The sequence below is a fragment of the Misgurnus anguillicaudatus genome, chromosome 21 (genome assembly GCF_027580225.2).
Source record: "Misgurnus anguillicaudatus chromosome 21, ASM2758022v2, whole genome shotgun sequence".
NCBI classification, from domain to species: Eukaryota; Metazoa; Chordata; class Actinopteri; order Cypriniformes; family Cobitidae; genus Misgurnus; species Misgurnus anguillicaudatus.
The window spans coordinates 24,829,475-24,841,373 of record NC_073357.2 but is presented as its reverse complement, the minus strand read 5'-3'; the positions used below and the strand labels follow the sequence as shown (position 1 = coordinate 24,841,373).

Genomic DNA, 11,899 nt, shown 5'->3' with positions numbered 1-11,899 from the left:
AAAGCGAACATTCGTATACTTATTTAAATTAAGATGTCATTTTTTTACATTTTTATTGTCACAATTTAACATCATGCTTATTATTATCATTGAATAGTATCATCAAAAACAAACTATATAGAGAATATAATATTGGTGTATACCGAGTCTGTGGTATATAATTCTCTTGTTTATTTCATTTTCTTGATCAGAAAAATTTGCATATAGGCCTATTTACTGAAAGTCTGTTCCTCTGCCAGAACAAGCCAACAGATAAAAAGCGCTGCCAACTCCCTGTGACAAACCTGATCCGACAAGAATATCTGCCTTCATAATGATAATAAATAAAGCAAATGGTTGGATACTTTCATGCCGACTGTTCAGATCCTAAAAACAATGTGCTTGTTGTGCTGTTTATTACGTGAACATCATCTGAGGAAGATATTTACTAATCCTGCTGATTACTACACAAAAACCGCTCCAATTGGTTATGGTAATACATTAAGTTAAATATTACATTTTACATTACTTTATTGCATAAAAAAATAATACAATGTTATTGAATTCTGATGCTCACCAGTTATATCATGCGTTCTTTGCAGGCCGCTGTGTGTATTTAATACGCATTTGGCAGACATTTGAACTATAGCTTGAGATGTTAGTGAACAAAGATTTAGGAACACATAGCCTACAAATGATTTTTTTATATTCTATATATTATAAGTCATTACATATGAAGTAAAAAACGTGTTACATAAGACGAGACAATTCTAATAAAGGCTTAACCCTGGTGACTTGGTAATTTTCGAAGGATTATTTTTCAGAAACGAATATTCGAACATTTGTGCACACCCAGTTCGAATTGGACTGACTGAAGTGCCCTTGAGCAAGGCACTTTACCCGTTTGCTTTGCAGTGCTGCCCGGTGCATACTAATTGTAGGTCGCTTTAGATAAAAGCATCTGCCAAATTATAAAATGTAAATGATGACAAAAGTTTTGTTAACTATCCCTTTAAATAAGAACGCTTTTTAAAATCCAGGACAACTTCAAGATTTTCCAGTACAATTTATGTATTACTCATTCAATTTAGGAATTCCAGGTTTTCCAGGACGCGTGGGAACCCTGTTAAACGGCATTTAAAGGGGTAGTTCACCAAAAAAAGTACTGATGAATTTCTGTCATAGGCACACAGTGGAAGTCAATGGGTAGTGGAAACTATTTGCTTGCCATCACATATCAAAATATCTTATTTTGTGTTCAACCAAGTAAAGATACTCGTACAAGTTTAGAACAACACAAGGGTGAGTTAATGATGACAAAATTTTTATTTTTGGATGAACTATCCCTTTAAATGCCTTCAGTACTTTTTACTAGATTACCTTGTGTCATCTATCTATCTGTTTCTGCATAAATATTAGGGGAATGGTTCAAGTAAATATTTTTCAGTGATACGAGAGACTCATTGTTTGTTAAATATACTGTGTATTTCAGCAACAATGTTTTGGTTGTTTTAACTTTACCATGCCAGTTCTCACTATCCAAAACTATTTTGCTAAATACTATCTAAATAAATTGTTACAACACAAGATCTATGGTTTTCTCTTTACTTTCCACTTAAATAATCTTCATGACTATATGTATGGCACAATTTGCATTTTTTAAACAAAAAAAGACCACATGTATTTGTAATACGTAAAGGCATAACATTAAACAGCACCGATTCACAACATCGAGATGAAATAATGTTCATGAAGTCCTTGCTTCACTTGTAATAAAAAAAAAACATCCTGGCTTTACGCACTTGGATAAAACACTTTGATGTGGATGGCCGAATTATTGCGGGTGCGTGTGAGCGGCTCTCCCGCCTCATCCGGATCTTCAGGCTCCAGATCGTCGATCAGCTCAACGGTGGAGGTGTTGGCCGCCAGCTGCAGCGCACCCTGGCTGGACGTCTGAAGCTGCAGGGCGATGTTAATGGCCCGGTTGATCGCCAGTCCCAGCCCGTGTATACAGATTTCCCTGTGAGTGTCCAGAAGTTTCTGACACCTCGCCAGCTGGGCTTTAAAGTCCGTTTTCATATTGACATAGACGTCGTTCCGCCGTTTGGGAAGTTTGCGGGGCAGGCGCTTGCGGAGGGTGTACTCCATCGGGTCCATCTCTAGAGAAGAGCCCTCGGGGGTGGGCATCGCGATCGGATTGTGGGGTACAGATGCGGACACCGGACTTCGTGGCTCGGCCATGTTAACAGATTAGTAATGCTGGGGAAACAGTACGCACAGAATCAGACATCCAGGTTAATCAAGGTTTAATAATAATCTGATTTATAATAAAGCTCTCACGGTAATCACGGTACACAGCTGACATGTAAGAAAGGTGTGCATTTGTAAATATATTTCACATTTACCTTAATTTCAAGTAAAACACATTTATTAAACATTATTTATGTCGGAGAATGCGGTTGGTCGTATAAATATCATTTTATGACAACTGTGAGATAACTAACATTGCCGTTTAAATATTTAGATCGTTCTTTTTCGATTTGTACCTTGCGATTTGCAGAACTTGTCTTCAAAATGCACGTTTAACACCTGGTAAATAATATAAACTGTCAGCGTGTTAGCGTTGCGGATGTTTTCGTTTCCCGGAAATGAACTCGCAGTCACCGGAACTGCTTCTATTGTTCGATTTACTGTTAAAGTTTTATACTTAACATTTTACGATTTAATAAATAAAACATACATGTATGCATTAGCATATAAAAGAAACATTAATTTTACAAATTTTTATCAGTATCATTATAAAGCTAAAATGTGAGGTCGTTGTTTTGTGGCAGGAGTCTTTTATTTTGAAATAGCAATTGGCGGTGTGTTTACGAACCCCACAGGCGCAGCGGTTATTTACTCTGCGTAAAAAACATCAATGAAAACTAGTTATTTGTAGCTTTTTCTGGTTGACGTTTATGTGGCTGAAATTAAGCGATGTCTGACACGTGGAGTCACATCCAGGCGCACAAAAAGCAGCTGGACTCCCTGCGAGAGAGGCTGCAGAGGAGAAGAAAAGACACCAATCAACTGGGCATTGGTATGTTGGTGTGCTAAATACAGTCTAGATCTTCAGTCTAGATAGGGGTCTGCAAAACTACACTGTGTTTTAAATTGTATATTAATAACTTGCTATATAAATCGAATTACTTCTGAAATTAATGGAAGAATAACATTTGCAAACAGCTACGTGGTTGATCATACTAAACACTAACATTTGGAAGAATTTTGAACGTACGCAAAAAAAGAGTGTAAAGAGTTTAAACCACTAGTACTGTAACACTGTGCAGATTAATAAACTACAATTGAATAATATCAGCTACTGTGCAAATGTACAATTTCCAGCATTAAACTCCTTTCCTGTCTTCCTAACAGAAATTGGAGGTGCTGAGGGAGCGTCCGCAAGGAGTGATAGCCCTGGACCAGCCGTCCAGAGTCAACCACAGGTGGAAGTTGAACAGCCTCCAGATCCAGAACTAGAGAGAAGGCTGCTGGGATACCTGTCCGAATTGAGCCTTTCTCTGCCCATTGATTCCCTCGCAATTACTAACCAGCTAAACACGGTAAGAGAGCAGTCCACAATTTTACATGAACGCGTGTTTTCAATTTATTATGTATATTCCAGAAACACTCACAATATTTTCTTTCTTTCCTTCCTCTTTGTTTTTTCTCAGTCCGATTCTCCAGTTTCCCACCCCACCATCCAGAGTCTCCTACTCAAATTTTCTGCTCAAGAGCTCATTGAAGTTCGCCAGCCATCCATCACTGCCCCCTCATCCTCATCCTTCACCCTCGTCACTTCTGTCGATCACACCAAACTATGGGCTATGATTGGAAGTGCAGCACAGCCACAGAGAGCTGGCATCAAAAGGAAAGGAGATGACATCATTCATCAAAAAAGACCTCGGGGTTCGTCTCCTTTGCTCCAAGCCCCGTCTTCCCCACCCAAGAAATCTTCTGTCTCGCTGGCTCCGGCCTCAAACTCGCAGCATACTGGGTCATCTGGAGGAGGAGGGGGCGGGTCTGAGAAAAAGGGGCGGAACAGTAAGGGACCAGCGTCTCACCTGGACATGGAGATTGAGAGTCTGCTGAGTCAGCAGTCCACAAAGGAACAGCAGAGTAAAAAGGTGCAGTAATGAAGCGGCTAGTCAGAGCCTTTTCCAGATTTCATGCGTGATTTGTATTTTTATGTATGTGGGGTTTTGTTTGTCAGGTGAGCCAAGAGATCTTGGAGCTTTTGAACACGAGTTCAGCAAAGGAGCAGTCCATTGTGGAGAAGTTTCGCTCACGAGGCAGAGCTCAAGTGCAGGAGTTCTGTGATCATGGGACTAAAGAAGAGTGTGTGCTGTCGGGGGACACACCTCAACCCTGCACAAAGCTGCACTTCAGGTCAGCCCCCACTCACACACCGGGATGGATTAGGATAGTCAGATTGACTAGTGCTACAACAACCAACTTGTTAAAAACTAGCTGAAATGTTTATGGTTGCAGACAGTGTTTTAGCATGCTAAAGCCTGGAGTAGTGTTGGGCGATATGCCCCATTTTGAGATCTTCCTATTGTCAGCCTGTGAGATTGCCGAGACACGATATTATCGGGGCAGTAGTTTGCTCATTTATTTATTTGTTTACTTTTTACATGCATATGACTTATTTAAGGAAATGTCAAAGCAGCGCGTATTACAAGTTTAGGTGCTTGAAGGAGTCCATGCCGCACACATTCAGGTCTGAGCAAGAGTCCAAGAAGGAATCCCTGTGCATTACAAGCTCTCTCGCGCAAAGTCAAGCCCATAAACCTTCTCATGCAAGGAAAAGCACGCAATGTGCATGTTAATGTGAAACTATGATGATAATAAAAATAAATATCGTCATGAAAGCCCGTTATTAGCGATATGTCTGAAGATCGTCGTCTATTGGCACAACCCTAGCTCGGAGGGTAGTCTTTTTTAGGTGTACACAGCTTTGCAAAGCATAGTTTATTTGACTCGTACATTTACACAGACGTTTGATGCATGCACGTTGTGATAAAATGCAATTCATCTCCTGGGCTACATACTACATTCTCCTATATGCGTGACCTACGCGGTAAAAAAAAAATGGTGAGTGTACTTGCTGTACACTGATCCTTGCGAATGTGTAAAAACGAGACTATACTTCTAGCGTAAAGAGCAACTATGGTCCGATTCACAATTTTGGTGTGTAAGTGTGTATTTAGTACATGCAAAAGGTACATAGCCCAAAGTAAACAATGACACGAGTTATCGTCTCCAACGTAAATCTATTTTCTTGGACTACAACAAACACACGGATTGTAGGCAACAGTACTTCCTGGGCTTGTTGACGTAGAGAAGACCGACATTATCATAATTCCTCATGCTTTGGACTCAGCCTGTAAGTTAAGTCCTGTTAACATTGCACTGTGAGAAAATCTTTCAAACATGGTAAGGAGCGTCACATTTCCTGCTTACGTCAGAAGTATTCAGGACAATCACATCGTACAGATTAGCTGGCCAATCAGGGACACAGCGCTTTTCTTTTGCTTTTTTTGTAGGAAAGCTACAAAAATGTACGGTATGTGGAAAATAATGTGTTTTTTTAACCATAAACCACGCAAACACATTGTATTATACCAAATACACAAAATAGCGTTGTTTTTTAACAATGAAATAGGTGCACTTTAACAGTCAACAATAAATTAGCACCACTGTCAGGCTTAATATCACACACAGTAATCAGCTCACACTGTTATGGAGCGTACGCACCAAACGCGTATTTAACGATTTGCGCAAGTAAATTACATAAAAAGTCAATGCAAAGATGCAAATTCGCGTGGAGCGATGGGAATGATGCAAATTGGGCAGCGCAACTGCTGCAAAAACATGCGTTATTCGCCTCAAACGCTTCTTTCGTATGGCGCAAAGTTAAATTCGCATGACACAAAGTTAAATCCTGCGAGGAACGCGATGCTTTGCGTTTGGTGTGTATGCAGCATTATGCATAATCCACAGGTCTCAAACATACAAAATAGCCTCTGTATTTGTTATAATATCTGTTAACCACTAATACAGATGTTTTGCACATAATCATAAGTACTACTGAATATTATAATAATATCTGAGCAAATAATTTTTTGTAATTGCTCATTTGTTGATGAATGTGTGTAACTGTTCCTCGCAGGCGAATAATCAACAAACACACAGACGAAAGCCTTGGTGACTGCTCCTTTCTCAACACTTGTTTCCACATGGACACTTGTAAATATGTGCATTATGAGATTGACAGCCCCCCGGAGGCAGAGGGTGACACACTGGGGCCACAGGCCGGGGGCACTGAGCTTGGGCTTCACTCCACTGTTGGAGACAGCAATGTGGGCAAGCTGTTTCCTTCACAGGTATCAAACATATTGACCTTCTCCACAGCATCCTCAGTGAATATATAACATCAGCCTTTAAGTATTTATAAAATCATATTCGTTATGATTTAAAAAATTTAATCTTATGGGGCGGTTTCCCAGACGGGGCTTCAGTCTAGTCCAAGACTAAGGGCCTGTTTACACGAGGACGCTCGAGGGTGAAAAAGTAAAAATATTTTATTGGATGTGCTTTTCGTTTACACGGCGACGGCGTTTTGGGGGCTTAAAAATGCAAAAAAGTGAAACCACCCTTCAGAGTGCAAATCTTAAAAACGATCTACCGTCGCATTCTCGTCTAAAGAGTAAAAACGCAAAAGTCTGCTCACTGTGGCTCTCGTCGCGTACGCGTTTACGTCACAGGCATGCGCCAGTTTAGGAAAATAACAACAAACATGTCGGATTATTTCCATACGTCGGACCTTCAAGTTGCCATAGCAGCTCTGATAAATATACAAGAGTCTTTCCAGCAGTTGTACGAAATATTCAGAGCTAGTATTACTGATCAGAGAAGACGCATTAATTACCTCAGTGAAACTGTTGATGCACCAATTTCGTCAGAGGCAAACCAGACGGCTTTGGACGAGACCTGGGAGAACCAGAAAGAAGGTTGTACGCAGGCACACAGACTTGGTGTTGTTGTGTGTCAGTGCTTCACATTGCCACCTAGCTGCCTGGAGTGCATACTACATCGAATATCACCCACTTTTGCGTCACCATATGCACGCAGATTTCCCCCTCAAAACGCTCGTATGAACGCGGAATAAAAAGTGATAACGCAATGCCACTTTTGCGGTTTCTTTAAAGATCGTTTCCATGTAAACGTAGCCTAAAATGTAAGTTTGAGGTGTCTAAAAGGTCACGTTCTTCCTGATCCCATTTTTCAAACTTTAGTAAGGGTGTAATGTCGCTATAACAGCATAAATGATACCTGCAAAATAATAAAGTTCATTGCCAGGCGATATATTTTCTTTAACAGAATTCGCCTTTCAAAGCCTACAGCGAACGTCCGGTTTGGACTACAATCCTTTACTTTCCGATTGAATGGCGTCAATAAAACAGTTTTTGACTAAACTCCGCCCACAGGAATACGTCAGTCGCCAGCTTTGGCTCAAACGGCTCTGCTAAGCTAAGCTGTTGTCGATTTACAACACACTAAACAAACTACACAATCAGAACTCGATACGTATTTCTGAAGGAGGGACTTTATAGAACAAGGAAGACATCAGCCTGTTTTGAGGACAGTGAACATACAAATAAGTAAATTGTGTGGAAAAAGATTGCGTTTTTTACACGTGAAACATGAACACGTGTTATATTGTGCACTGTAAACACAATCAATGCTTCAAAACACAGAAAGAACGGGAGCTTTAATTGAAAACAACTTGCATTGTAATATCTTAAAATATATCAGATGCACACCAGTAATGTTTTTTCATGTTTTAAAATAACTAAGGCCTGATTCTAAATTTATCCAAACCCTGTCTGGATATCACCCCATTATAATTTTTTTATAAATATATACGTTTTTGATAAATAAAAAATATATATATTTTTGAGATGGTTTCAAATATAACCTTTCTCTTCAACTCAGTGGATTTGCTGTGATATCCGTTATCTGGATGTGTCCATCTTGGGGAAGTTTGCCGTGGTGATGGCCGACCCACCGTGGGACATCCACATGGAGCTTCCATATGGAACGCTCACAGATGACGAGATGAGGAAACTCAACATTCCTATTCTGCAGGATGACGGTTTCCTCTTCCTCTGGGTGACAGGAAGGTAGGGGCTCCTGGGGGATCGCAGCACACAAAGATTATCTTTGCATGCTACAATCTCAGTGTAGTCAGACTTTTACTCAGTAGCGGAATGTAAACTAAAATGCGTCATTAAATGATTATTGATCATTTATTAATTAGTGATCATAACATCTGCAGAAGCTCTATGTTTTATACACGGTACCTGTATTATAAGCTTCATATGATAATATTGTCTATAAATAAATGGTGTGGATATGTTGAAAGGAAACTATGTAATGGTAGCTTGGCAACAATCCAAGATCAGGTCAACCAGGTTCAACTTTTGTTTTTGCAGAGCTATGGAACTGGGCAGAGAGTGTCTAAGCTTATGGGGGTAAGCGCTTATACATTTAAGTATAACAAATGCAAAGATTGACATTTTGAAATATTTGTACTAATTTCCGGTTACTGAATTAGCTATGAACGAGTAGATGAGATCATCTGGGTGAAGACCAACCAGCTTCAGAGAATCATTCGCACTGGAAGGACAGGCCACTGGCTGAATCATGGCAAGGAGCATTGCTTGGTATGTTAGAAAGAACAACTTTTAGGGGTGGTTTTCCAGACAGAGCTTAAAGGAATAGTCTACTCATTTTCAATATTAAAATATGTTATTACCTTAACTAAGAACTGTTGAATCATCCCTCTATCATCTGTGTGCGTGCACGTAAGCGCTGGAGCGCGCTGCGACGCTTCGATAGCATTTAGCTTAGCCCCATTCATTCAATGGTACCATTTAGAGATAAAGTTAGAAGTGACCAAACACATCAACGTTTTTCCTATTTAAGACGAGTAGTTATACGAGCAAGTTTGGTGGTACAAAATAAAAGTAGCGCTTTTCTAAGCAGATTTAAAAGAGGAACTATATTTTATGGCGTAATAGCACTTTTGGGAGTCTCTTTCTGAACTTTCTAATACCGCTGCAACCTAAATGGATGCACGTGAATGTGTTAGGGGAGGGGTCATGCTCGGTGGCTCCAGTCCGTCATTGAACCACTGTTTTAGCCCTGCTAAAATAATCCTGAAAACAGAAATGTGGAAAAACTGTTTAAAGTAAAACACCACCGTTTTTCAATATTTTATTATGTTCTTACCACAACTTAGATGAATTAATACATACCTTTTTTTTTCAATGCATGCACTTTTAATCTTTTGTACAGCGTTTCGTGATTGTGTTAGCATTTAGTCTAGCCCTATTCATTCCTATGGCTACAAACAAAAGTTTTATTTTGTGCCACCATACTAACTTGTGTAGCTACTCATGTAACTGTCTTTAAATAGGGAAAACATGGAAGTGTTGGTGGTTTCTAAAGAGGGTCGCACACCGGCCGCGCAGCTCAGCGCCGCGCCGTTCTTAAAAACTCGAACACATTGCTTTCTATGAGTATACGCACACCGGTGCCGACAGGTGGCGCCTGTCCACGCCGCCCAGCTACGACTCAGGAAATTGCTCAAATCCCTGTCGCGCCACAGAGCGCCACTCACATAGTTTAACATTAAATAACATCATATTTGTCCCAAATCATTAACGATTAACATTGGCTGCTAACGTATATTTAGCATTTTGAAGTAGACGCTATCTGACGAAGCTCGTGCTATTTAATGTGCACTTACGGTTTACGATACCTCCGAGTTGTGCTAGACACAACCCTGAGCTGCGCGGCCAGTATGCAACCCCCTTAAATTCGACCCTGTTTGGAGCCATAGGAATGAATGGGGCTAGGCTAAATGCTAACACATGCACAACGCACTGTACAATGATTAAGTGCACGCATTGAAAAAAGATAGGTATGTATTAATTCGTCTAAGTTGAGGTAAGAACATAGTAAAATATAAAAAAGTGGTGTTTTCCTTTAACGGTGTAACTCCACAAATCAGTACCGCATAATTAACACATATAACGTGTTTCAGCAAAACATTTCTTATGATATGTTTAGAAACAATTCTCTGAAATTATTTTGCTAATTGATAATGAAGTAATTTGATATCTTTTGGTAATAAAAAACACCCAAGTGAGCAATATCCTAAAATTACATAATAATGACGACGCAATAATAATTGGTTTAAATAAAGCATCAAAACAAGTAAACACATTACAGTAATAAGTAGGTAGCCTTTGTAATAAAAAACAGTATTATGTATTATAACAAATGCCTGCAGGGGGCGCTACACAGACACTTCACAGACGAATATTATTGAAACCCAAACAAAAACGCACACACAGTAAAAGACAGAATATAATGCATGCACATTGCATTGGAAAAGGTTAAGCCAGAAACGTAACTTTGTGCTGATATTAGGACAGTGGCCGTTTCTCAAACAGAAAGCTGCATCCTCCGGAGGTCGCATATGCAGGATGGATACATCAGCAAGCCTGGTTTATTTTAGTTAACTGAGCATTACATTCGCAAGTCATGAGCATATTACAGCAATTTACGATTAACTAAGTAATAGTAAACTTTATAATGGATATTATTCTGTAATAAGGCAGTTTTTATGTAGCAGTCTACAAAGAGACCTCCTAAGGATGTAGCCTTTTGTTTGAGAAACGGCCAGCATTTCACCTCCATGAGAAATCTCGTGACAGAATTAATTTCGCAATACATATTTAAGAGATCTTGTCACACCCATAGAAGATGTACAGGCAGCCAGCTGTTATCACAGAATAAATCCCGACAGGGTGATCAGGACTCCAATGCGAAACAAATCCTGAGGGGGATTATTACATTATCCTGCTTAACACACAGCTTGCCACGTGAGCTAATATTTGAACACAAAATATTGATTTGAAGTATTTTATTTGTAAGAAATGCAAACCTTCCATGAGGAAAAGCGTTTAAGATGCTTTTAAGTTCCAGACAAACATATGCTGTTTTTTTCCTTAGTAGCTATGTTAATGATGTTACAGCTGTTACAGTCAGCTTTAAGCATTTAATTGCGATATTGACTGGCTGACTGCTTATAATAGCATACATATACTCTTTCTCTTTATTCTAGGTGGGAGTAAAGGGAAACCCTCAAGGGTTTAACAGAGGCCTTGATTGTGATGTCATAGTGGCAGAGGTTAGTCATAACCAATTATCACTGAGCTAAATATGTCGCTTGTGTTTGATTACTCTATAATAAATCTTAAATGAATTCACAATTATAGTGAATACATTTCTTAATCTATATCATTTTGTATGTCAACATGAAAGGTCCGCTCCACTAGTCATAAACCAGATGAAATATATGGAATGATTGAACGTTTGTCACCCGGCACACGAAAGATTGAGTTGTTTGGCAGACCACACAATGTGCAGCCTAATTGGTGAGTCAATTTAAATGTTTCATTTAAGGTTAATTCACTTATTATATCATTTTCTCACTTGTTATCTAACTCACTCCCATTTTTGCCTACAGGGTAACTCTTGGTAATCAGCTGGACGGTATTCATCTTCTGGACCCTGAAGTTGTTTCACGTTTTAAGAAGCGCTACCCTGATGGGGTCATCTCCAAACCTAAAAACATGTGATGACTGAACTGATATGAAGATCAGATGTACAGCTTATTGGTCGGGACGTGCCATGGGTCTCAAGATTCTCAATATGAGAATATGTTTTCAAATGATACTGTACCACACTTTTGTACCACTTTACTTTTTTAAAATAAAACAATGACCCATGTTTTCAT

General features: G+C 39.4%; 2 protein-coding genes across 4 annotated transcripts; one reads left to right on the top strand and one right to left on the bottom strand.

The window, feature by feature from the left end:
* Nucleotides 1-806: 806 nt before the first annotated feature.
* On the bottom strand, nt 807-2,649 carry pop7 (POP7 homolog, ribonuclease P/MRP subunit). 3 transcript variants are annotated; one of them, XM_055198508.2, is made up of 2 exons: nt 2,526-2,649; nt 807-2,238 (listed from the first exon to the last, which is right to left on the bottom strand). In XM_055198508.2, exon 2 carries the CDS (start codon nt 2,218-2,220, stop codon nt 1,774-1,776), a length of 447 nt encoding a protein of 148 aa, XP_055054483.1. In that variant the 5' UTR covers nt 2,221-2,238; nt 2,526-2,649; the 3' UTR covers nt 807-1,773. The 3 variants fall into 3 exon arrangements, with proteins under 3 accessions (XP_055054483.1, XP_055054493.1, XP_055054491.1); XM_055198518.2 differs by having other exon boundaries at nt 2,484-2,623; XM_055198516.2 differs by lacking the exon at nt 2,526-2,649 and adding an exon at nt 2,385-2,524.
* mettl3 (methyltransferase like 3) lies at nt 2,644-11,898 on the top strand. Its single transcript, XM_055198473.2, has 11 exons — nt 2,644-3,061; nt 3,397-3,584; nt 3,696-4,148; nt 4,235-4,410; nt 6,197-6,410; nt 8,023-8,210; nt 8,523-8,561; nt 8,645-8,753; nt 11,225-11,290; nt 11,425-11,537; nt 11,630-11,898. Exons 1-11 carry the CDS (start codon nt 2,959-2,961, stop codon nt 11,739-11,741), a joined length of 1,761 nt encoding a protein of 586 aa, XP_055054448.2. The 5' UTR covers nt 2,644-2,958; the 3' UTR covers nt 11,742-11,898.
* Nucleotide 11,899: the final 1 nt, after the last annotated feature.

Coding starts and splice junctions, on each gene's coding strand:
- mettl3 (XM_055198473.2), top strand. CDS start 2,959: ATGTCTGACACGTGGAGTCACATCCAGGCGCACAAAAAGCAGCTGGAC. Junction 3,062..3,396: donor CACCAATCAACTGGGCATTG/GTATGTTGGTGT, acceptor TCTTCCTAACAG/AAATTGGAGGTGCTGAGGGA. Junction 3,585..3,695: donor TTACTAACCAGCTAAACACG/GTAAGAGAGCAG, acceptor GTTTTTTCTCAG/TCCGATTCTCCAGTTTCCCA.
- pop7 (XM_055198508.2), bottom strand. CDS start 2,220: ATGGCCGAGCCACGAAGTCCGGTGTCCGCATCTGTACCCCACAATCCG.